General features: G+C 43.6%; 1 protein-coding gene across 2 annotated transcripts in view; it reads left to right on the top strand.

Moving 5' to 3' along the window:
- Window positions 1-1,706: 1,706 nt before the first annotated feature.
- desi2 (desumoylating isopeptidase 2) overlaps window positions 1,707-25,985 on the top strand; it is a 50,733-nt gene continuing 26,454 nt past the window's right edge. Inside the window, exon 1 of one of the 2 annotated variants that reach the window (XM_046357300.1) lies at window positions 1,707-2,272. In XM_046357300.1, coding sequence (XP_046213256.1) covers window positions 2,225-2,272 — 48 coding nt within the window. In that variant the 5' untranslated portion in view covers window positions 1,707-2,224. Of the gene's footprint in view, window positions 2,273-4,400; window positions 4,447-25,985 lie in introns of those variants that run through there. The other variant, XM_046357301.1, reaches the window with a different exon arrangement.

The raw sequence follows: 25,985 nt of genomic DNA, 5'->3' as shown, positions 1-25,985 counted from the left end.
AGTGACTCCTTGTGGCGGGCCGGCGCCTGTAGGCGGACCTCGGTAGTCAGTTGAACGGTGTTTCCTCCGCCACATTGGTGTGGTTGGCTTCTTGGTTAAGCGGGCGGGTGTTAAAAAGTGAGGTTTGGTGGGTCATGTTTCGGAGGACGCATTACTCAAACTTCGCCTCCTGATCCCGTTGGGCAGCGATGAGACAAGATCGAAATAGGGGAGGGGAAAAAGGGAACTGAGGAATATTTCTGTCTGTAATAAAGCCCTTTTGTGGGGAAAAACTTATTCTGATTGGCTGGGCCTGGCTCCCAAATGGGTGGGACTATGCCCTCCCAGGCCCAAACATGGCAGCGCCCCTGCCCAGTCATGTGAAATCCATAGATTAGGGCCTAAGGAATTTATTTCAATTGACTGATTTCCTTATATGAATTGTAACTCAGTAAAATCATTAATTGTTGGATGTTACATTTATATTTTTGTTCAATATACATGCATGTATGGCGTTTACCTTATTCTCACTCTATGCTATTCTATAGTTACTGTCAATGTGACTATTTTCAGGAATCAGCTGGCAACTAGAATGCATTACTGTTTCTAATGATACAGTGCCTTTGGAAAGTATTCAAACCCCCTTTTCCACATTTTGTTACGTTACAGCCTTTTTCTAAAATGGATTAAATAAATAAAAATCCTCAAATCTTCACATTACCCCATAACAACAAAGAGAAAACAAGGTTTTAGAAATTTTAGCACATTTATTTAAAAAAAACAAATAACAGAAATACCTTATTTACATAAGTATTCAGACCTCATGCTATAAAGACTCGAAATTGAGCTCAGGTGCATCCTGTTTCCATTGATCATCCTGAGATGTTTCTACAACTTGATTGGAGTCCAGTAGTGGTAAATTAAATTTATTGGACATGATTTGGAAAGGCACACACTTGTCTTACAAGGTCCCACAGTTGACAGTGCATGTCAGAGTAAAAACCAAGCCAGGTGGTTGAAGGAATTGTCCGTAGAGCTCAGAGACAGGATTGTGTTGAGGCACAGATCTAGGGAAGGGTCCCAAAACATTTCGGCAGCATTGAAGGTCCCCAAAGAAGACCTTTTGGTAGGGCCGTCATTGTAAATAAGAATTTGTTCTTAACTGACTTGCAAAGTTAAATAAAGGTTAACAAAAATAAACGAACTCAGTGGACTCCATTATTCTTAAATGGAAGAAGTTTTGAAACACCAAGACTTTTCCTAGAGCTGGTCGCCAGGCCAAATTGAGCAATCGGGGGAGATAGGCCTTGGTCAGGAAGGTGACCAAGAACCTGATTGTTACTCTGACTGAGCTCTAGAGTTCCTCTGTAGAAATGGGATAACCATCTCTACAGCACTCCACCAATCAGGCCTTTATGGTAGAGTGGCCAGAAGGAAGCCACTCCCCAGTAAAAGGCACATGACAGCTCGCTTGGAGTTTGCCTAAAGACTGATGTTTAAGAACCAATCCTAAAAGTAATGTTGAACCTTTTGTATCTTTATTTCTTGGTATATGAGTACTCTTTAAAATAATTGACAATAAACCAAGGAGAATATAAACCAAGGCTGGGTAGTTTATGACGATTTTGCTAGATTAGCTGGATCATTTAAAGCAATAGAAATTTGATAAAATTGATCCGAGGCTTCATAAAATGTTGTATTTATAAATGTTAGGTTGAGTAATGGATAGCCGATCCTGTCAATCTCATCAGCGATATCCAGGTTAACTAAACGACTGTCGATGCATCGTTCAAAACAGCACAGCAGTGGCCACCCGTTACCTGAGAATACAGTCGATTTTCAGTTGGATATTTTTTTGTGGGGGGAAAAAATTCAACTTGGAAAGTAGTTCACATGATTTGGGCTTATTAGAAGAAATGTCATTTTGGTGTCTGAATGGCAATTTCACGCAGAAAATATTCACTTTCGCTAACGACTCCCTTTCATCGCGAACTGTCTCCAGTAGCTAGCCTGCCAGCTAGTCGACTGCCGTGCACAGCTGTTTGCTTATGGAGAAAATTGGACAAAGCTTTCGGATGCGGGGCTCTTGTGGTGAACTGAATGTTTAATTTGCCTGTTAGTACGATTAACTAAGTCAAGTAGTTAGCAAGCTAACTACAGAAAAAAAGATTACTAGTTAACTAGAAGAGGGTGTGTGGATCGAAGCAAACTGGCGAAAGTGCACCAGGATCCGAAGAAATTCCTGATGCCAGTGATGGCAAACGAGCCGATAATTTTGAACGTCTATGATATGGTAAGTTGTGTGTAGGTAATGTATAATTTTCATTAATCGCATACGGTACATTTTAAGAACACACTTACCAGAATACACCAACTCTCATCTATTACTAACTCGGTAACGTAATTTAATTGGCGAGCTAACGCGTTAGTTAGCTAGAAAGTGAGCTAGCTCTCCAGCTAGCTAACAAGATTCGTGTCTGAAACTGAGGATGTATACAGCATTGGAAGAGCACCGAACTATGACTGCTATATGGCTATGGAAATGTTAACCCCCAAACTAACGGTTTAGTTAGGCTGCCAGCCAGGATCAGGATGTTTGTCCCCGGGGCATCTGTTTTGTAAATTTGTCTAAATCAAAATCTGCCGTCGGTGGGAAACCAGATTTTGGACTCGCATCTTCCAAATGAGTTTACTAACGTTACTAAGAGTGACCAAAATGTTTACAAATTATATTTGTGTACTTTACTACTTTATATAAATAATTACCTGTCTGATTGAAAACACATGTATATAAATGACATACATTGAATAATGTATCATGAAGTTGGCTTGTTATCCTGTGAATGAACAATTTTAAGTTGAATTTCCATATTAGGAGCTGTGCGAGATGAGTGTGTTTCTCTCCAAATCTGCTGCTGACTGACCCTGATTAGCCTAGGCCCTGTTAAGCAGACTATGGGTAAAACATTACCCACAGTGTAGCAACAAAAAAAGTATTTGACTTTTAGGTCTAATCCAATGTGGTCCGTTGTTTAAATGTATTAAGCCACAACATTCTAATTGCTGTAGTTGTCTGTTTGATTTAATGACAGGAATATGTTAATACATTTCAATACTGTGTCTAAAGGATACCAAATTATTATTAGTAAAGTATTTGCCCAGTAATTCTCTTGAAACGGTCTGTCAGATGGTTGATGTGAATGATTTTACACTTTGTTATGATAGTATCTCCTGTTTTAAGGAGCAGACTACTATTGGAAGAGTGCAAAGGTCTTCAGAACAAAGTAATTAATAAATTTAAAAAAGCTCCTTGTCACAATCAGTCAATGACCAATGCTTTTGGAGTGTCACCTCCTCTTTCCTCCCAGTCTAACTCAATAGCACCTGTGTTCTAGGTTCCATAGCTCGGGTTTGCTGGAAAGGTTGTATTTCAGAGTTCTCCAGTCCTGTATAACCTTTCAGCTGACCCAAAGTACTGGACACTCAGTTTGTCTGTCAAGCTTATCCAAGCACGGTGCTTGTTAGATTGGTAAATTGCATTCCGGCTTGAGTATCATAGCTGTGGATGACAACCAAGTGGAAAAAATGTAGGCGTTGGGTGTTTTGGAACTTTAATCATTTATGTTTGCTGGTGTTTGTGTCTTGTTTCAATGGTGGATTTATGTTGCTGTGTGACATTTCTTGTTAACCTTGTCTCCCAGTCTTGATGTCTGCACATTGACTGGAGTGAATGGATTTACCATGCTTTTAAAATAGGCTGACTGAATGCGGTGTTTTAGATAGCTGCTGCTTGACACCACCTGTCCTGTTGTTGATGAGATGTAAACTGACACTGAATGAGTTTGGTACAGGACTGTCTAAGCGGCCAAGTTAGTCTTGTATGCGTAGGCTCGTTGAGCTTATCCTACAGTTTTATAGTTGTACAGTATTTGCATTAAATGTCCTCTGATCTATTTAGAGGATCTTTTAGTGTTGATTCCCTTTTGTATGATAGTGCATGTGAGTGATATAGGCTAACAGCTATGGGCTTTATGGCTATAGTTTAAAGATTAGGTTCACCACATTGAAACAGCCTAAAGGGCTCTATTAAATTTTTATCACTGAATTTTAATGTAATTTCCGATTTAGTTGACATCTGCAGAATTTACTGTGAATACAGTCTCCCCTAACGTGGGGACATTGCCTCTAAATTTCAATCCTGCTGTAAAGCTGAATTTCTGTGTTACGGATTGAATAGAACCCCAAATATTTTCTCTTCAAATTGGACATGTAAAAAAAGACTGAGCCTTTTCATATTTGGCTTTGCTTGTGTTTGCCACAAGGTACAAGCTCCATAAGTTATTTGCTCTATTTTATTGGATCTTGCTCATAGAGGCTGCTGATGGAATGCCTGTCTTTGTGAGTGCACATTGTCAGCACTGCCAGGGGTGAGGCCTACAATCTGTCATGCTAGCCACAGAAGACACGGTAAGAGGTCCTCTCCCCCGCATGGTTGGCCATTAGCCATCTCTGGACAGTGACAGCATCTCTTCTTTCACATGACTGGCCAATGTCCATGAATGGACACTGTCATACCTCCTCCTCGTGTGTGTGTGTGTGTGTGTGTGTGTGTGTGTGTGTGTGTGTGTGTGTGTGTGTGTGTGTGTGTGTGTGTGTGTCCTGCTGTCCAGCCATGTATGACACACAAACACAGTCGCCTATCCAACTGAGGGGATGATCATTATGTTGGACCACAATTCTACTGTCCATACTTCTGATTGGTTTTCAGTTTATTAATCCTCCTTTTTCATTAACTATTTGCCAATTACATATATGTAGCCTACTTGAGCGTCTTGTATACCCATTCTGCTGTATCCACATTCCACACCCTTTATTAGCTCATTGACATTGGCCTGACTGAACCTTGGACACAGCAAATGTGGTAACCTTAGTGGGGGTAGGTAGCCTGAAGACATCTAATGGTATTGATTTCACTTGCTCAGTAAAAGCATGTGTCCAGCTGAGCCAGCCTTGTTAGTACTCAGTAGTAGCCATCCTCATTATGAGATTCTTGGAACTCATCGGATTCAAAATGTTCCACCATCGTGAGGCAGAATTACAATAGGAGCATGTTGAGAAAATCACAAAGGTAATTTGGATGGATTTTTTGTTGGTGAGGTAGGTTGTGATTATCATGAGCTCATTTAGGCCTGGTTTTATATAGGCTATTTATTGCCATATAGCCTGTTGGTTTATTTTGTGACCTGGAAGGAGAAGCGAAAGGGCAATGTTATTTAGGAGCTGTGACAGAAATGTTTAAGCTAACGAGCCAACATAAAGTTCAGGAGAATCCCTAACGTGATTCAGTGTTGAAACTAAGAGTTCTCTTTAAAGTAGGCTGTAATAAAGCCATCAACCAGCAGATGATAGCCACCTTAATCTCAGAAGTAAGATCTTGCTTAATTTGTTCAGCTGCAGGATTTACTTCTGTGTCTATACGTGTTACAAATTGAAGGTTCCGGCGTTTGGGAAGTCTCCACCGTCGCAAAAGGAAACTGCTTCTCCCAATCCTGATACGTCCATATTAACAGTGACCCATTCCAGCAGATTCTTCGGTCTACATGCAGAACCTTCCCACGGGAGATTTATAGCCACCATAACCCAACATCCTATGGGAAAAAGTGCACTCTCAAAGCAACAAACCCCTCTGTCCTTCAATCAAATAACAATGGGGGGTACATGTACATTTAGGAAACGAACAGGAGAAACCTCAACATACATTCTCACATCAAGCCAGTGTCTGGATGCCTGATGCCTCTCCTCCCTTGTGATTCATCTCACCCCACTCTATCCATATTGCCTTTCCCTTTCACAGAGAAACCAAGCCAGGGAGGTATATCTCAATCAGATCTGGGGAAAGCCCAGGGCTTGTTTGACTAGGAGCAGCATCCCAGCATGTCAGCTGTTGCTATTTGCAGATTTGGGTTGTTGCGCTCTCCTCTCTCTGCTTTAGATCTATCTGACAGGAGTTTCATTGCTCCTGCAGGCTCCCATCAGGAGGAAAGCAGCAGCACAGGGGAAAAAAGGGCTTTTCATGTGTCCTGGGGGGGATGAGCTCCTACATCATAGTCCTAATGGAATCAGACTCTGTTATTCCTTCAATGGCTGCTGCAGAAATGAGCCTTCATTGAGGGGAATCAGTCTTTCCTTTGTCTCATTGATGCTTTTTAATTTATGCATGCACTGTAAGCATACTTTACATTATCCGTGGACTATGGATGACACATTTTCATAATCAAGAGAAATTGCGTTGCTACTGAGCATTAAGTAGTTCTCTCGCAGCTTTAGTCTGGTGTTTTTCTTCCTTCCCCTCCTACAGTTTTCACACAGATCATTTCATGAACACAATACTGAGAGGTTGTTGTGTGACTCAGACTGATGGTTAAGACACTGCTGTTTTAAGATAGGCTCGCTCGATGATTCATTCATTGACTCCCCCAATTAGTGTACAGTGGTTGATCAAATAAAGAGTGATGAAACACCAGTGCATATCATATCTCCTGCATAACTGGATTTCCCTTGGAGAGCTGAGTGTTTTTGCAACATTGGTTAATTAGGAAATTATACTGTGCACCCCCTGTTCGTGGTGATACCATTTGCCTTGTCAAGATGAGCTGGTATTAGGATTAGGACTAGCCGAGGAGAGAGCATTCACACAGCCCATTTTTTTTGCATTGCAGTGTCTCAAATAATTCTGGAAACGTGTTCATATCACATGTACTGCCAGATAATCACAGGGGTTGTCTGGCTGCTATCCTGAGGCGGATATGGGTTGACTTGGGATTTTTTATTTTTTATTTTCCAGCCATCATGTATTGAATACAAAAAGTCAAATAGGCTTGCGATTTGTTTTTGCTAGGAAATCTCCCTGCCTCCTTAATGATAGCGGCTTCAGCCAGACTAGTTTATTCAGCGTTGGGAGTCTGAGGACCTTTCCCCTGGATAGACAGACCTCTCCAGCTCCACTTAGAATCACATTAGAACAGTGCCAGACAGGCCTGCTCATAATCACAGAGCTGGGAGGCCAACCTCTCTCTGCACTTTGAAGGATGCCTTTAATAAGCTTTAAAGTAATTGGGGTCAGAGGGATTCAAAGCTGAGGAGGAGAAGGTGTTAGTGTAGTGTGTATGCCCTCAGCTGTACACATAGCATAGCACTGTTTTGCGTTGTTCCCTTCTAGGTGTTGCTGCATATGAAAGCGTCTGTGCTATTTTAGTCTATTTGCAATGCTATGGTCTGAACTTGGAAGTCTGAGTGATACATTTATAGCCATCTGTTTTTCCCCCCAAAGTATTCCTGTAAAGAGATGACTGTGCCCTCGTACATTGACTCTGTACCGGTACCACCTGTATATAGCCTCGCTACGGTTATTTTATTGCTGCTCTTTAATTATTATCATTTATTTTTTTTGCTCTTAACTGCATTGTTGGTAAAGGGCTTGACATTTTTTGTTGTTGAAAAAAATGTATTTCACCTTTATTTAACCATGTAGGCCAGTTGAGAACAAGTTCTCATTTACAACTGCGACCTAACCAAGAGAAAATAAAGCAGTGCGACAAAAACAACAGTTACACATGGGATAAACAAATGTACAGTCAATAACACAATAGAACAATTTATATACAGTGTGTGCAAATGTAGAAAGGCAATAAATAGGCCATAGTGGTGAAATAATTACAATTTAACATTACAACTGGGGTGATAGATGTGGAGATGATGATGTGCAAGTAGAGATAATAATAATAATAATATATGCCATTTAGCAGACGCTTTTATCCAAAGCGACTTACAGTCATGTGTGCATACATTCTACGTATGGGTGGTCCCGGGGATCGAACCCACTACCCTGGCGTTACAAGTGCCATGCTCTACCAACTGAGCTACAGAAGGACCACAGATTGTACACAGATAGTAGAGATACTAGGGTGCAAAACAGCAAAAAATAACTATGGGGAGGAGGTAGTTGGGTGGGCTATTTACAGATGGGCTGTGTACAAGTGCAGTGATCGGTAAGATGCCCTGACAGCTGATGCTTATAGTTAGTGAGGGAGATGTAAGTCTCTAGCTTCAGTGACTTTTGCAATTCGTTCCAGTCATTGGCAGCAGAGAACTGGAAGGAAAGGCGGCCAATGCAGGTGTTGGCTTTGGGGATGTCCAGAGAAATATACCTGCTGGAGCACGTGCTACAGGTGGGTGTTGCTATGGTGACCAGTGAGCTGAGATAAGGCATATACCTAGCTACCTAGCAAAGACTTATCGATGACCTGGAGTCAGTGGGTTTGGTGACAAATATGTAGCGAGGGCCAGCCAAAGAGAGCATACAGGTCGCGGTGGTGGTTAGTATATGGGGCTTTAGTGACAAAATGGATGGCACTGTGATAGACTACATCCAATTTGCTGAGTAGAGTGTTGGAGGCTATTTTATAAATGACATCGCCGAAGTCAAGGATCGGTAAGATACCCTCGTAAAACTGACTATGTTTGGCAGTGCGACTGATGGAGGTTTAGTTGCGAAATCGGGACCTTTGCATCGGATCATCGCTGCTAGCTAGCTGATACCTCGTGGCTATAGCGGCTAACACCACTGTCCCGAAGGTAGCACCAGTTAGCCGTTCTCCAATACCTCGTTCTCCAACTGGCCTGGACCCTTTGTCAACACTGCGCCCCGCCGTACCATCACGACTGGTCTGCCGACGTAACTCCATCCGCTGTGCCCTCAACCGGCCTTTGCTGGATGTCGGAGCAGACACTTTTACTTGCCCTGGCCTGCTAACTTTAAATGCTGTGTCTCCCGCTTGCTAGCGTAGTAACGACTTCCCTGTTTCATCTATTGCTGTTCACTGGACCCTATGATCACTTGGCTACATAGCTGTTGCCTGCTGGCCTGTTAATTAATCACGGTTCTCCATTTTGTTTTATTTTTTGTTTTATTTTTTTGTTTATCTGTCGGCCCCAGCCTCAAACTCAGGCCCTGTGTGTAGTTAACCGACCTTCTCTGCCCATCCATCGCCATTTTACCTGTTGTCTTTGCTGATTTGTTGTCTTAGCTAGCTCTCCCAATCAACACCTGTGATTGATTTGTCTCTCTCAAATGTCAATATGCCTTGTCTATGGTTGTTTAGGAAGTTGTCATTGTTTTAGTTTACTGCGGCACCCCACTCAATATGCCTCAGAAGATACCTCCTTTGTCTACCTCCCACACATGCGGTGACCTCACCCAGCATAACTAGATGCAACCTCTATCACTCAATGCCTGGGTTTACCTCCACTGTACCCGCACCCCACCACACCCCTGTCTGTACATTATGCCCTGAATCTATTCTACCACGCCTAGAAATCTGCTCCTTTTATTCTCTGTCCCCAATGCACTAGATGACCAGTTTTGATAGCCTTTAGCCGTACCCTCATCCTACTCCTCCTCTGTTCCTCGGGTGATGTAAAGGTTAATCCAGGCCCTGCGTGTCCCCAGGCACTCTCATTTGTTGACTTCTGTAACTGAAAAAGCCTTGGTTCCATGCATATGTTCACATCAGAAGCCTCCTCCCTAAGTTTGTTTTACTCACTGCTTTAGCACACTCCGCCAACCCTGATGTCCTTGCCATGTCTGAATCCTGGTTTAGGAAGGCCACCAAAAATTCAGAGATTTCCATCCCCAACTACAACATATTCCGTCAAGATAGAACTGCCAAAGGGGGATGCATTTCTCTACGGCTGGCCATGCTTTCCTCCTGGCTACCTCAACCCCGGCCGACAACTCCGCACCACCAGCAGCTACTTGCCCAAGCCTCCCCAGCTTCTCCTTTACCCAAATCCAGATAGCAGATGTTCTGAAAGAGCTGCAAAACCTGGAACCGTACAAATCAGCTGGGCTAGACAACCTGAACCCTCTCTTTCTAAAATTATCCGCCGCCATTGTTGCAACCCCCTATTACCAGTCTGTTCAACCTCTTTTGCATTGTCCGAGATCCCTAAAGATTGGAAAGCTGCTGTGGTCATCAGCCTTTCCCTCTGAAATACAGGGAAGGAGAGACTAGTGTTGCCCTTTGCATGTCTCAAAAATCTCATAGCAGAAATGAGATGACTGAAAGATCAATTTAGTTCTCCATCTCTACCCACAACCCAAATAGACTAACAGCTATTGGCCTTTCCTGAAAAAACACAAATTGAGTCAAAATGAGGTTACCCAGACCCAATTCAGTTACTGTACCTCTTTTTGTTTATTGATTTACTGTACCTCTTTGTTTTTCTGTCAGCCACAGCCTCGAACTCAGGCCCTGTGTCTACCTAATTGACCCCCTCTGCCCATTCATTGCCATTTACCCTTTGTTGTTTTAGCTATCCCGACCAATACCCGTGATTGCTTTATGCCTCCTTCTAATGTCAATATGCCTTGTCTACTGCTGTTTCAGTTAGTTATTGTTTTATTTCACTGTAGAGCCACCAGTCCCGCGCAACATGCCGGAGACATCTCTTCTTGGGTATGACGCTACAAGCTTGGCACACCTGTATTTGGGGAGTTTCTCCCATTTTCCTCTGCAGATCCTCTCAAGCTCTGTCAGGTTGGCTGGGGAGCGTCGCTGCACAGCTATTTTCAGGTCTCTCGAGAGATGTTCGATTGGGTTCAAGTCCGGACACTGGCTAGCCCACTCAAGGATATTCAGAGACTTCCGAAGACACTCCTGCATTGACTTGGCTGTGTGCTAGGGTCGTTGTCCTGTTGGAAGGTGAACCTTTGCCCCAGTATGAGGTCCTGAGCGCTTTGGAGCAGGTTTTCATCAAGGAGCTCTCTGTACTTTGCTCTGTTCATCTTTCTCTCGATCCTAAATAGTCTCCCAGTCTCTGCCGCTGAAAAATATCCCAACAGCATGATACTTCCGCCAAACATGCTTCACCATAGGGACGGTGCCAGGTTTCCTTCAGGCGTGACTCTTGGCATTCGGGCCAAATATTTAAATCTTAGTTTCATCAGACTAGAGAATCTTGTTTCTCATAGACTGAGAGTCCCTTATGTGCCTTTTGGCAAACTCCTAGCGGGCTGTCATGTGCCATTTACTGAGGAGTGTCTTCCGTCTGGCCCCTCTACCATAAAGGCCTGGTTCGTGGAGTGCTGCAGACATGGTTGTCCTTCTGGAATATTCTCCCATCTCCACAGAGGAGCTCTGTTAATGACCATCGGGTTCTTGGGCACCTCCCTGACCAAGGCCCTTCTCCCCCGATTGCTCAGTTTGGCCAGGCGGCCAGCTCTAGGAAAAGTCTCGGTGGTTCCAAATTTCTTCCATTTAAGAATGATGGAGGCCACTTCTTGTGGACCTTCAATGCTACAGAAATGTTTTGGTACCCTTCCCTAGATCTGTGCCTCGACACAATCCTGTCTAGGAGCTCTACAGACAATTCCTTCAACCTTACGGCTTGGTTTTTGCTCTGTCAACTGTGAGACCTTATGTAGACAGGTGTGTGTGCCTTTCCAAGTCATGTCCAATCAATTGAATTTACTACAGGTGTGGAGGTCACAAAATGAAGCCAGCCGGTGATTGTTAATTAACTGTTAATTACAGGTTATTTAATTGACAAACACATTTAGTATCTCCTAGCTTCCACACACGGCCTACAAGCCACTGATGAAGACCTTTGGAAAAAGTCTAAATCCATGTAATATAGCCTACACCTTCAAAATAAAGGTGCCCCGTTCAAAAAATGTAGAACTAAGAACAGATCTAGCCCTTTGTCACGCCTTGGTCTTAGTATTTTGTGTTTTCTTTATATATTTGGTCAGGCCAGGGTGTGACATGAGTTATTGTGATATGTTTTTTGTCTTGGGGTTTTGTGGGGTGTCGACGTAGTCTATGGCTGCCTGAGGTGGATCTCAATCAGAGATCCTTGTTCCTGTCTTTGTGTTTGCACCAGATAGGGCTGTTTCGGTTTTCCACTTTTCATATTTTTGTAGTTTCCGCTTGTATTGTTTTTTTCCTTCATTAAAGTATTATCATGAATCATCATCACGCTGCATTTTGGTCCGATCCTTATTCTACCGCTTCGTCAGAGGAGGAGATAGAAGAACGCCGTTACAGAATCACCCACCACAAATGGACCAAGCAACATGGTAACAGGCAACAGCGGCAGCAGGAGCAGCGCGACAAGAATTTCTGGACTTGGGAGGAAATCCTCGACTGGAGAGTACCCTGGGCTAAACCAGGGGAGTGTAGCCGCACCAAGGTGCAGCGAGAGAGGGACTGGACATGGGAGGACGAACTGGACGGTGAAGGACCTTGGGCTCAGCCTGGAGAATATCTCCGCCCCAAGAAGGAACTGGAGGCGACGAAAGCGGAGACGCTGGTATGAGGAGGCAGCACGGCGACGCGGATGGAAGCCTGAGAGTCAGCCCCAAAAATGTATTGGGGGGGGGGGGGCTTACAGGGAGTATGGCTATGCCAGGTAGGAGACCTGCACAAACTCTCTGTGCTTACCGGGGGGCTAGAGAGACCGGGCAGGCACCGTGTTATGCTATGGTGCGCACGGTGTCTCCAGTGCGGGTGCATAGCCCGGTGCGGTACATACCAGCTCTTCGTATTGGCCGGGCTAGAGTGGGCATCGAGCCAGGTAAGGTTGGGCAGGCTCGGTGCTCAAGAGCTCCAGTGCGCCTGCACGGTCCGGCCTTCCTCCTCTACAGCGCTGCTGGAGTCTCCCGCCTGTTCAGCGCTGTCGGAGCCTTTCTCCTCTCCTGCGCTGCCGGAGCCTCCTGCCTGTTTAGCGCAGCCTGAGCTGCCAGTCTGCATGGAGCAGCCTGAGCTGCCAGTCTGCATGGAGCAGCCTGAGCTGCCAGTCTGCATGGAGCAGCCTGAGCTGCCAGTCTGCATGGAGCAGCCTGAGCTGTCAGACTGCATGGAGCAGCCTGAGCTGTCAGACTGCATGGAGCAGCCAGAGCTGTCAGACTGCATGGAGCAGCCAGAGCTGTCAGACTGCATGGAGCAGCCAGAGCTGCCAGTCTGCATGGAGCAGCCAGAGCTGCCAGTCTGCATGGAGCAGCCAGAGCTGCCAGTCTGCATGGGTGGATTATCCCAGGACGCGAGGGGGAGGAACTATGACATTTATGGAGTGGGGTCCACGTCCCGAACCGGAGCCGCCACCATGGACAGACGCCCACCCGGACCCTCCCTATGGTTTTGAGGTGCGTCCGGGAGTCCGCACCTTAGGGGGGAGGGAGGTTCTGTCACGCCTTGGTCTTAGTATTATGTGTTTTCTTTATATATTTGGTCAGGCCAGGGTGTGACATGGGTTATTGTGGTATGTTTCTTGTCTTGGGGTTTTGTGGGGCGTCGACGTAGTCTATGGCTGCCTGAGGTGGATCTCAATCAGAGTCAGGTGATTCTCGTCATCTCTGATTGGGAACCATATTTAGGCAGCCATATTCTGTGAGTGTTTTCGTGGGTGATTGTTCCTGTCTTTGTGTTTGCACCAGATGGGGCTGTTTCGGTTTTTCACTTTTCATATTTTTGTAGTTTCCGCTTGTATTGTTTTTTTCCTTCGTTAAAATATTATCATGAATCATCATCACGCTGCATTTTGGTCCGATCCTTATTCTACCTCTTCGTCAGAGGAGGAGATAGAAGAACGCCGTCACACCCTTGGTTCACTCCAGACTTTACTGCCCTTGATCAGCACAAGATCATCCTGCGGCGTACTGCATTAGCATTGAATAGTCCCCGCAATATGCAACTTTTAAGGGAAGTCTGGAACCAATATACGCAGTCAGTTCAGAAAGCAAACACTAGCTTTTTCAAACAGATTTGTATCCTGCAGCACAAATTCCCAAAAGTTTTGGAACACTGTAAAATCCCTGAAGAATAAGAGCACCTTCTCCCAGCTGCTCACTGCACTGAGACTAGGAAACACTGTCACCACTGATAAATCTACGATAATCGAGAATCTCAATAAGCATTTCTCTACGGCTGGCCATGCTTTCCACCTGGCTACCCCAACCCCGGCCAACAGCTCTGCACCCCCCCCTCAGCAACTTCCTCAAGCCCCACTCCCCTGCTTCTTTGTCCCCCAAATCCAGATAGCCGATGGATCCCTACAAATCAGCTGGGCTAGACAATCTGGACCCTCTCTTCTTGCAACCCCTATTACTAGTCTGTTCAACCTCTCTTTCGTATCGTCTGAGATTCCTAAAGATTGGAACTCGGCCGTGGTCATCCCCCTCTTCAAAGGAGGAGACACTCTAGACCCAAACTGTTACAGACCTACGGTTGAAGTTTACATACACCTTAGCCATATACATTTAAACTCAGTTTTCACAATTCCTGATATTTAATCCTTGTAAAAATTAGGAATGTGACATTCAGAATAATAGTATAGTGATTTTATTTCAGCTTTTATTTCTTTCATCACATTCCCAGTGGGTCAGAAGTTTACATGCACTCAATTAGTACTTGGTAGCATTGCCTTCTAAATGGTTTAACTTGGGTCACAAGCTTCCCACAATAAATTGGGTGTATTTTGGCCCATTCCTCCTGACAGAGCTGGTGTAACTGAGTCAGGTTTGTAGGCCTCCTTGCTCACACACTTTTTTCTGTTCTGCCCACATGTTCTATGGGATTGAGGTCAGGGCTTTGATGGCCACTCCAATACCTTGACTTTGTTGTCCTTAAGCCATTTTGCCACAACCTTGGAAGTATGCTTGGGGTCATTGTCCATTTGGAAGATCCATTTGCAGCCAAGCTTTAACTTCCTGACTGATGTCTTGAGATGTTGCTTCAATATATCCACATAATTTTCCGGCCTCATGACGCCATCTATTTTGTGAAGTGCACCAGTCTCTCCTGCAGCAAAGCACCCCCACAACATGATGCTGCCACTCTCGTGCTTCACAGTTCGGATGGTGTTCTTCGGCTTACAAGCATCCCCTTTTTCCTCCAAACATAATGATGGTCATCATGGCCAAACAGTTCCATTTTTGTTTAATCAGACCAGAGGACATTTCTACAAGAAGTACGATCTTTGTCCCCATGTGCAGTTGCAAACCGTAGTCTGGCTTTTTTATGACGGTTTTTGGAACAGTGGCTTCTTCCTTGCTGAGTGGCCTTTCATGTTATGTCGATATAGGACTCATTTTACTGTGGATATAGATATGTTTGCACCTGTTTCCTATAGCATCTTCACAAGGTTCTTTGCTGTTGTTCTTGGATTGATTTGCACTTTTTGCACCAAAATACATTCATCTCTAGGAGACAGAACGCATCTCCTTCCTGAACAGTATGACTGCTGCGTTTTCCCATGATGTCAAGCAAAGAGGCACTGATTTTGAAGGTAGGCCTTGAAATACACTGTTCAAAAAAATAAAGGGAACACTTAAATACCACATCCTAGATCTGAATGAATTAAATATTTTTATTGAATACTTTTTTCTTTACATAGTTGAATGTGCTGACAACAAAATCACACAAAAATGATCAATGGAAATCAAATTTATTAACCCATGGAGGTCTGGATTTGGAGTCACACTCAAAATTAAAGTGGAAAACCACACTACAGGCTGATCCAACTTTGATGTAATGTCCTTAAATCAAGTCAAAATGAGGCTCAGTAGTGTGTGTGGCCCCCACGTGCCTGTATGACCTCCCTACAACGCCTGGGCATGCTCCTGATGAGGTGGCGGATGGTCTCCTGAGGGATCTCCTCCCAGACCTGGACTAAAGCATCCGCCAACTCCTGGACAGAGCGAGACATGATGTCCCAGATGTGCTCAATTGGATTCAGGTCTGGCCAGTCCATAGCATCAATGCTTTCCTCTTTTAGGAACTGCTGACACACTCCAGCCACATGAGGTCTAGCATTGTCTTGCATTAGGAGGAACCCAGGGCCAACCGCACCAGCATATGGTCTCACAAGGGGTCTGAGGATCTCATCTCGGTACCTAATGGCAGTCAGGCTACCTCTGGCGAGCACATGGAGGGCTGTGCAGCCCCCCAAAGAAATGCCACCCCACACCATGACTGACCCACCGCCAAACCGGTCATGCTGTAGGATGTTGCAGGCAGCAGAACGTTCTCCACGGCGTCTCCAGACTCTGTCACGTCTGTCACGTGCTCAGTGTGAACCTGCTTTCATCTGTGAATAACACAGGGCGCCAGTGGCGATTTTTGTCATTCTTGGTGTTCTCTGGTAAATGCCAAATGTCCTGCACGGTGTTGGGCTGTAAGCACAACCCACACCTGTGGACGTCGGGCCCTCATACCACCCTCATGGAGTCTGTTTCTGACCGTTTGAGCAGACACATGCACATTTGTGGCCTGCTGGAGGTCATTTTGCAGGGCTCTGGCAGTGCTCCTCCTGCTCCTCCTTGCACAAAGGCGGAGGTAGCGGTCCTGCTGCTGGGTTGTTGCCCTCCTACGGCCTCCTCCACGTCTCCTGATGTACTGGCCTGTCTCCTGGTAGCGCCTCCACGCTCTGGACACTACGCTGACAGACACAGCAAACCTTCTTGCCACAGCTCGCATTGATGTGTCATCCTGGATGAGCTGCACTACCTGAGCCACTTGTGTGGGTTGTAGACTCCGTCTCATGCTACCACTAGAGTGAAAGCACCGCCAGCATTCAAAAGTGACAAAACATCATCCAGGAAGCATAGGAACTGAGAAGTGGTCTGTTGTCACCACCTGCAGAACCACTCCTTTATTGGGGGTGTCTTGCTAATTGCCTGTAATTTCCACCTGTTATCTATTCCATTTGCACAACAGCATGTGAAATGTATTGTCAATCAGTGTTGCTTCCTAAGTGGACAGTTTGATTTCACAGAAGTGTGATTGACTTGGAGTTACATTGAGTTGTTTAAGTGTTCCCTTTATTTTTTTGAGCAGTGTACATCCACAGGTATACCTCCAATTGACTCAAATTATGTAAATTAGCCTATCAGAAGCTTCTAAAGCCATGTAATCTGTTTCTGGAATTTTCCAAGTTATTTAAAGGCACTGTCAACTTAATGTATGTAAACTTCTGATCCACTGGAATTGTGATACAATGAATTATAAGTTAACCTGTTACTCCTACCCCCTACTTTTTCGAACATTCTGTTAAAAATCGTGCAACATTTCAGCGCCCTGCTACTCATGCCAGGAATATAGTATATGCATATCATTAGTATGTGGATAGAAAACACTCAGACGTTTATAAAACTGGTTAAATCACGGCTGTGACTATAACAGAACGTGCGTTTCATCGAAAAGTGCAGCAAAATCTGATCACTGAAAATGGGAAAATATATCCATGCGCTACTTCCACCCATTGTTAAACGTGAACCACATTAAATGGGGCCGAGGTTGCAATACCTACAGCTTCCACACGATGTCAACAGTCTTGTCATTTGCCTACGATTTGTTTCTTGGTCAAACAGACACAAGGCAGCGCAGTTCTTCCGGTCTCCGACCGGATATTTTGGTTGAGATTTACCCGGACATTATTTCCAGACGTACAGCTATAGAATATACATCGCCTCGATCAATTTGATCGCTTATTAACGTTTACTAATACCTAAAGTTACATTACAAAAGTATTTCGAAGTGTTTTGTGAAAGTTTATCGTCAACTTTTTTAATAAAAAAAAATGACGTTACGTTATAAAACGCTATTTTTTTCCTTGATCACAGTCTTCATAGATCGATATCTAGGCTATATATGGACCGATTTAATCGAAAAAAAGAACCAATAGTGATGTTTGTGACATCTAGGAGTGCCAACAAAGATGGTCAAAGGTAATGAATGTTTTATATTTTATTTGTGCGTTTTGTGTAGCGCCGACTATGCTAATTATTTTGTTTACATCCCCTGCGGGTCTTTTGGGGTGTTACATGCTATCAGATAATAGCTTCTCATGCTTTCGCCGAAAAGCATTTTAAAAATCTGACTTGTTGCCTGGATTCACAACGAGTGTAGCTTTAATTCAGTACTCTGCATGTGTATTTTAATGAACGTTTGAGTTTTAACGAGTTCTATTAGCATTTACCGTAGTGCATTTGCATTTCCAGATGTCTAGATGGGACGCCTGCGTGTCAGGTAGGAGCAAGAGGTTAACTAATCCGTCTGTAAACAATTGTTGGAAAAATTACTTGTGTCATGCACAAAGTAGATTTCCTGACCCACTTGCCAAAACTAGGGTTTGTTAACCTCTTAGTCCGACCCACACCGCATGCGGTCGCGTAATCATAGCCTCAAGCTCATTACCATAACGCAACGTTAGCGATTTCTAAAAATCGCAAATGAAATGAAATAAATATGCCTGCTCTCAAGTTTATCCTTTTCTTAACAATCCTGTCGTCTCAGATTTTCAAAATATGCTTTAGAACCAGAGAAAATCAATAATTTGTGTAAGAGTGGTGATAGCTAGCTTAGCATTTAGCGTTAGCATTTAGCACACAACATATTCACAAAAACCAGCAAAGGGATCAAATAAAATAATTTACCTTTGAAGAACTTCAGATGTTTCAATGAGGAGACTCTCAGTTACATAGCAGATGTCCAGTTTTTCCTGAAAGATGCTTGTGTAGGACACAACGTTCCGTTTTGTTACTATGCATTTGGCTACAAGCCGAATTTCTTCAGCCTCCTGAGAAACTAACCGAAAATTCAGACACCTACACGTCAAACTTTGTTTTTCCGACTTTTTCGACTGAAAACTCCATAAATCAATCTGTTCCATCATGTGGATAGAGTGTTCCTCTGCTGTTTCCTTCCACAATTTTGTTTTGTGACGTTGAGTGAATCCTCAAGGTGTTTTGTCATATCTCTTCATTGAAATGCCGTTCCTGGAAGCCTGCATTGTTCTCAGATTCGGATGGAAAAATACTGGTAGGTGACTTTTGCGCACCAATTTCCACACAGACACCGTGCGGGACCCCTGGTAAATGTAGTCTCTTATGGTCAATCTTCCAATGATATGCCTACAAATACGTCACAATGCTGCAGACACCTTGGGGAAACGCTAGAAAGTGTCCGTTCATTCCTGTCGCATTCACAGCCATATAAGGCGATCATGGAAAACGTGCCGTCAGAAATCCTGTTGATTTCCTGGTCGCTCAAACATCTTGGTTTTGCCTGTAGCTTTTGTTCTATGGCACTCACAGTGAAAATCTTTGCAGTTCTGGAAACGTCAGTGTCTTCTTTCCAAAACTATCAATTCCAAGCATAGTCGAGCGTCTTTTCGTGACAAAATATTGCGCTAAAAACGGGCACGTCTTTTTATCCAAAAATGAAATACTGCCCCTAGAGTCTTAAGAGGGTAATGCAACTGCTGTGTCAGATTTCAAAAAGCTTTACGGAAAAAGCACACCATGCAATAGTCTGAGTACGGCGCTTAGACAAACGCATACATATATCCGCCATGTTGGAGTCAACAGAAGTCAGAAATAACATTAGAAATATTCACTTACCTTTGATCTTCATCAGAATGCATTCCCAGGAATCCCAGTTCCACAATAAATGTTTGATTTGCTCGATAATGTCCATCATTTATGTCCAAATAGCTACTTTTGTTAGCGCGTTTGGTAAACAAATGAAAACTCACAAAGTGCATTCACTAGTTGCAGACGAAATTTCAAATCGTTCCGTGACCGTCCGTAGAAACTTGTCAAACGATGTATGTAATCAATCTTTAGGATGTTTTTAACATAAATCATCAATAATATTCCAACCGGAGAATATCTTTGTCTTCAGAAAAGCAAAGGAACGGGAGATACCTCATGTGAAATGCGCGTGACCAGCTGCTGGCAGACCTCTGACTCATTCCCCTCTCATTCAGCCCCCCTTCGTAGTAGAAGCCTCAAACAAGTTTCTAAAGACTGTTGACATCTAGTGGAAACCTTGGGAAGTGCAACATGACCAATATCCCACTGTAACTTCAATAGGGGCTGAGTTGAAAATCGACCAACCTCAGATTTCCCACTTTCTGGTTGGATTCTTTTTTTTTTGTTGCCTGCCATATGAGTTATGTTATACTCACAGACATCATTCAAACAGTTTTTGAAACTTCAGTGTGCTTTTTATCCAAATATACTAATAATATGCATATATTAGCAACTAGGACTGAGGAGCAGGCAGTTTACTCTGGGCACCTTATTCATCCAAGCTACTCAATACGGCCCCCCAGCCATATTAACAAGAAATTTGTGGAGTGGTTGAAAAAACAAGTTTTAATGACTCCACCCTAACTTCATGTCAACTTCCAACTTAAACTGTATATCCATTCTGCCATGCCTTTCTAAAGTCTTTGAACGCCAAGTGAACAAACATATCACCGACCATTTCGAATCCCACCGTATATTCTCCGCTATTCAATCTGGTTTCTGAGCTGGTTACGGGTGCTCCTCAGCCATGCTCAAGCTGCTAAACGATATCATAACCGCCATCGATAAATGAAAGTACTGTGCAGCTGTCTTCATCGACCTGGCCAAGGCTTTCAACTCCGTCCATCACCATATTCTTATCGGCAGACTCAACAGCCTTGGTTTCTCTAGTGACTGCCTCGCCTGGTTCACAAACTACTTCTCTGATAGAGCTCAGTGTGTCAAATCGGAGGGCCTGTTGTCCGGACCTCTAGCAGTCTCTATGGGGGTCCCACAGGGTTCAATTCCCGGGGCGACTCTTTCTCTGTATATATCAATGATGTCGCTCTTGCTGCGGGTGTTTCTTTGCTCCACTTATACGCAGATGACACCCTTCTGTATACATCTGACCCTTCTTTGGACACTGTGTTATCAAACCTCCAAACTAGCTTCAATGCCATATAACACTCCTTCCGTGGCCTCCAACTGCTCTTATATGCTAGTAAAACGAAATGCATGTTCTTCAACCGATCGCTGCCCGCACCCGCCTGCCCGACTAGCATCACTACTCTGGATGGTTCTGACTTAGAATATGCGGAAAACTACAAATACCTAGATGTCTGATTAGACTGTAAACTCTCCTTCCAGACTCTCATTAAGCATCTCCAATCCAAAGTTAAATCTAGAATCGGCTTCCTATTTCGCAACAAAGCCTCCTTCACTCATGCTGCCAAGTTTACCCTCGTAAAACTGACTATCCTACCGATCCTTGACATTGACTTCAAACACTCTACTCCGCAAATTGGATGTAGTCTATCACAGTGCCATCTGTTTTGTCACCAAAGCCCCATATACTACCCACCACTGCGACCTGCATGCTCTTGTTGGCTGGTCCTCGCTACATATTCATAGCCAAACCCGCTGGCTCCAGGTCATCTAAGTCTTTGCTAGGTATACCTCTGCCTTTTCTCAGCTCACTGGTCACCATTGCAACACCCACCCGTAGCACGCGCTCCAGCAGGTATATTTCACTGGTCATCCCCAAAGCCAACTCCACCTTTGGCTGTATTTCCTTCCAGTTCTCTGCTGCCAATGACTGGAACAAATTGCAAAAATCACTGAAGTTGGAGACTTACATCTCCCTCACTAACTTTAAGCGTCAGCTGTCAGAGCATTTTACCGATCGCTGCAGCTGTACACAGCCCATCTGTAAATGGCCCATCCAACCAACAACCTACCTCATCCCCATATTTGTTTTTCTGATCTTTTGCACACCAGTATTCCTACTTGCACATCCTCATCTGTACATGTATCACTCCAGTGTTAATTGCTAAATTATGTTTACTTCGACACTATTCTTCTATTTATTGCCTTACCTCCTTACTTCATTTGCACACACTGTATGCAGATTTTTCTATTGTGTTATTGACTATGTTTGTTTATCCCATGTGTAACCCTGTTGTTTGTCGCACTGCTTTGCTTTATCTTGGCCAGGTCGCAGTTGTCAATGAGAACTTGTTCTCAACTGGCCTACCTGGTTAAATAATGGTGAAAAGAAAAATAATACTGAACAGTAGTCTAGGTGTGACAAAACTAGGCCCTGTAGGACCTGCCTTGTTGATGATGTTGTTAAGAAGGCATAGCAGCTCTTTATTATGGACAGACTTCTCCCCATCTTTGCTACTGTTGTATCAATATGTTTTGACCGTAACAGTTTAGAATCCAGGGTTACTCCAAGCAGTTTAGTCACCTCAACTTGCTCAATTTCCACATTATTCATTACAAGATGTAGTTGAGGTTTAGGGTTTAGTAAATGTTTTGTCCCAAATACAATGCTATTAGTTATGGAAATATGTATGACTAACTTATTCCTTGCTTCCCATTCTGAAACTCACTGCAGCTCTTTGTTAAGTGTTGCAGTCATTTCAGTGTTCTTAGGTAGCGGTATGACTTTAGCTTCCCTCCAGGCCTGAAGGCACACTTTCTAGTAGGCTTAAATTGAAGATGTGGCAATATCGTCCACCGTTATCCTCAGTAATTTTCCACCCAGATTGTCAGACCCCGGTGACTTGTCATTGATAGATTTCAAAAGTACAATTCTTGTCTTCCATAATTTGGTCTGATATACTTCATTGTGTTGTGTCAGCATTTGTTGCTGGCATGTCATACCTACAATTGCTTGTCTTGCCAATGAACAAGTCATTAAGTAGTTGGCAATATCATTGGGTTTTGTGACAAATGAGCCACCTGATTAACTGAATGATGGAGCCGAGTTAGCCTTTTTTCACAATTTTATTTTAATGTGCTCCAAAGCTTTTTAGAATATATATATATTTTTTTTCATAGTATAATTTATTTAGTTTAGTCACATGATTTCTTAAATTGCAGTATATTTGCCAAACAGTCGGGCTGGGCTGCCAGACTTATTTGTCATACCTTTTGCCTCATCGTTCTCAACCATACAATTTGTTAAATTCCTCATCAATCTAAGGGGATTTAACAGTTTTTAGTCATTTTCTTAATGGGTGCGTGCTTATTAGTAACTGGAATAAGCAATTTCAGAAATGTGTCAAGTGCATTGTCTGGTTGCTCCTCATTACATATCACAGACCAGCAAATATTCTTAACGTCATATGAATCAATACAAAACTTCTTGTATGTGACATCTTATACACTATATTAGGCCCAGCCTTTGGTACTTTGATTTTCTTAATTATGGCTACTATATTGTGGTCACTACAGCCTATGGATTTGGAATCTTCTTTAAATCAAAATTTTGCAGCATTATTAAAGATGTGATCAATACAGGTTGATGATTTCATTCCTGTGCTGTTTGACTACCCTGGTAGGTTGACCGATAATCTGAACCAGGTTGCAGGCACTGGTTAGTTGAAAAAATATATATTGAGTGGGCAGCTTGATGAGAGCCAGTCAATATTTAAATCACCCAGAAAATATACTTCTCTGTTGATATCACATAAATTATCAAGTATTTCACACGCATTATCCAGAAACTGACTGTTAGCACTTGGTCTATAGCAGCTTCCCACAAGAATGGGCTGAAGTTGTTGAGGCAGATGAACCTGTGGCCATATTACATCAACAGTATTTAACATGAGATCGTCTCTAAGCTTTACAGGAAGGTGGTTCTGAATATAGACCTCAACACTGCCCCCGTTGGCATTTTGTCTTTTCGGTAGATGTTATAAACATGTATTGCTAACACTGTATCAAAGGTATTATCTAAGTGAGTTTTAGATGGTCAGAATATGCATTATCTGTTAGAAGCAAGTTATTGACTTCATGGACCTTGTTTCTTAGGCTGCACATGTTAATATTGGCTATTTTTAGCACTTCTGGGTTGCTTGATTGTTTTTAATGCTTTACTGGGAAGCTTATCAGAAGTAGACTTACTCATGTTATTTATATTGGAGCTGATAGTGCAGGGTGAGCTGCACACAGTGGTCTTCCTACTAGGGCACACCACCTCAATGCTAACAGTATAACTCATAGTTCATAGGCACATGATTACTGCATACAATAGATGTAGGATCAACAAAGGTATTCAGGGCAGTTCGAGGGACAAATTAAGTTACTTACATTGTCTGCCAACGCCCTTATGATAATGTACATTTAATGAAGCATTTTGATGACTCATTGTTACAATTGTAGGGATTAACTGAGCTGGTCTTGGGTCATTGGTAAGTCATCGTTTCAACTCAGCCTTGAAATGAGTGTACAGAGTCCAGGAGCCTTGATGATTTGGATGGACTCCGTCATTCCTGTAGAGTATTTTCGAGAGTTGTCAAAGTTACCTATAAAAGTGATTCCAGCAGAGCTACAGTAATCTTTTAGGCAGATGTGTAATCCCAGTAGCCTCTTTCACACCCAATGATGGTACTGGACCTGAAATGATTGGCCGTTTTTGGAATCTTTTAATATTAAAATCAGTTCTTTAAAATCTGTTTTCGGAGGTTCCGAGCTAGCCCTCCTGATGTCGTTTTGACACCCACATGGACTACAACAGTGTCAGCTCCCGGCATCTGTTGTAGAACAGTCAAAATCAGCCTTGTGATGTCCTGTACTCGTGCACCTGGGTAGCACAGGGTTTTTGCATTGGGAACCAAGATGTTTCTCACCATAGACGATGACCGTTGGTGATGTTGAATGGGCTGGTCTCTCAGGCAGCCTCACGATCTGATGAGGGTGGGAGCTCTGAGGATCTGAATCTGAGGTAAAGCCATCGGAGAGGGAGGCAGAACTGAAGACGAATACGCAGGTACCTCCGGATCTGATCTCGAATGGGAAGCCGCTAATGAAGAAAGCACCGGAACCTCTGTATCCAGGGCTGCAAACCCGTTTCTGGTCTGTGTCAGGTCCGGGCTTAACATCTCCAAGGAGACCCCAGTTGCCGGAGGACGCTTTCTTCTACTTCCACGGTGAGTGACGTATCTCCATGGCTGTTTGGGTCGAGAACAGCTCTGTTCTCCAGGGAAAGGGGAGAACCCTTCGCGATGGATCCCTGCTGAGCACTGACCAGTTCGCTGTGGAGTGCCGACATGGCCGCGTCACTTCCATAAGAGCGGCGTCCGGCTACTGGGGTGAAATAAAAAGTAGGCGGTCATGGATTCCCCAGTAGCTTGTGTAGCTTTGCTACCTTCTTGCTAAGAGTATCCACTTCACCCCTGTAGTCTTCCACAAGCAATTGAAAGTCAGCGCGGTCCACATTGTCCCGGAACAAAGCAAAGTAAACAGCTCCTGCAGCCCTGGAAATGTTCATATAGCGACCTCCATTTGAGACCGCCAAGCCAGCTAGGCTAGCTGGCCTTCTGTGTCTGTCCCCCTATGAGCAATCTGTCAGGATCCCGGGGCAGACGACAGAGCTCACAGCAACTAAGCCAAACAAAGCTGCAGGATCCAAAATAAAAGTTTATATAAACAATATGTATACAGGGCTCCCAAGTGGTGCAGTGGTCTAAGACACTGCATCTCATTGCAAGAGTACCTTGTAAGGTACCTCACTGCAGTACCTTGTTCGAGTCCAGGTTGCATCACATTCGGCCATGATTGCGAGTTCCATAGGGGGGCGCACAATTGGCCTAGCGTCGTCCTGGTTTAGCCGGGGTACGCCGTCATTGTAACTAAGAATTTGTTCTTAACTGACTTGCCTAGTTAAATAAAGATTTTCAAGGGAACACGGTCAGCTTTACAAAAACAATAACAATCTCGCTTTCAGCTTTCAGCATTCAACAAACATACGTCGCTCTTGGGGCTCCATTTGTTCATTTAGCAGAGATTTGTTTTGAATTCCGTGGCAATATTTTATATTTTTTTAGTATGAAGAATACAATTGAACAAAGCTGAATAAAATAAAGGATATTTCTTTCCAAACCATTTGAGTGCACATGCAGCTGTTCTGTGTTGAGCTGGTTAACAAAAAATATATTAATTAATGTAGTTATTAATGTAACTTTTGTTCTACAAACAGGCTTTGTTTTGATTTTTAATACATTGCAAGGCTGCATGATTCGACTCTAATGATGTTTTGAAAAAAGTTGCATGAGCTCTCGTTTGTTTTGCGCAGGCTGTACACACTAAATCAGTCTCATTCACAATTTGACAAGCACTTGATAATGCCTCGAATTTCCCGGTGGCA

This window comes from Oncorhynchus gorbuscha, linkage group LG07, assembly GCF_021184085.1.
Source record: "Oncorhynchus gorbuscha isolate QuinsamMale2020 ecotype Even-year linkage group LG07, OgorEven_v1.0, whole genome shotgun sequence".
Taxonomy (NCBI): domain Eukaryota; kingdom Metazoa; phylum Chordata; class Actinopteri; order Salmoniformes; family Salmonidae; genus Oncorhynchus; species Oncorhynchus gorbuscha.
Note: the sequence above shows the minus strand (reverse complement) of the source record. Positions and strands in the feature narration are given on the sequence as shown.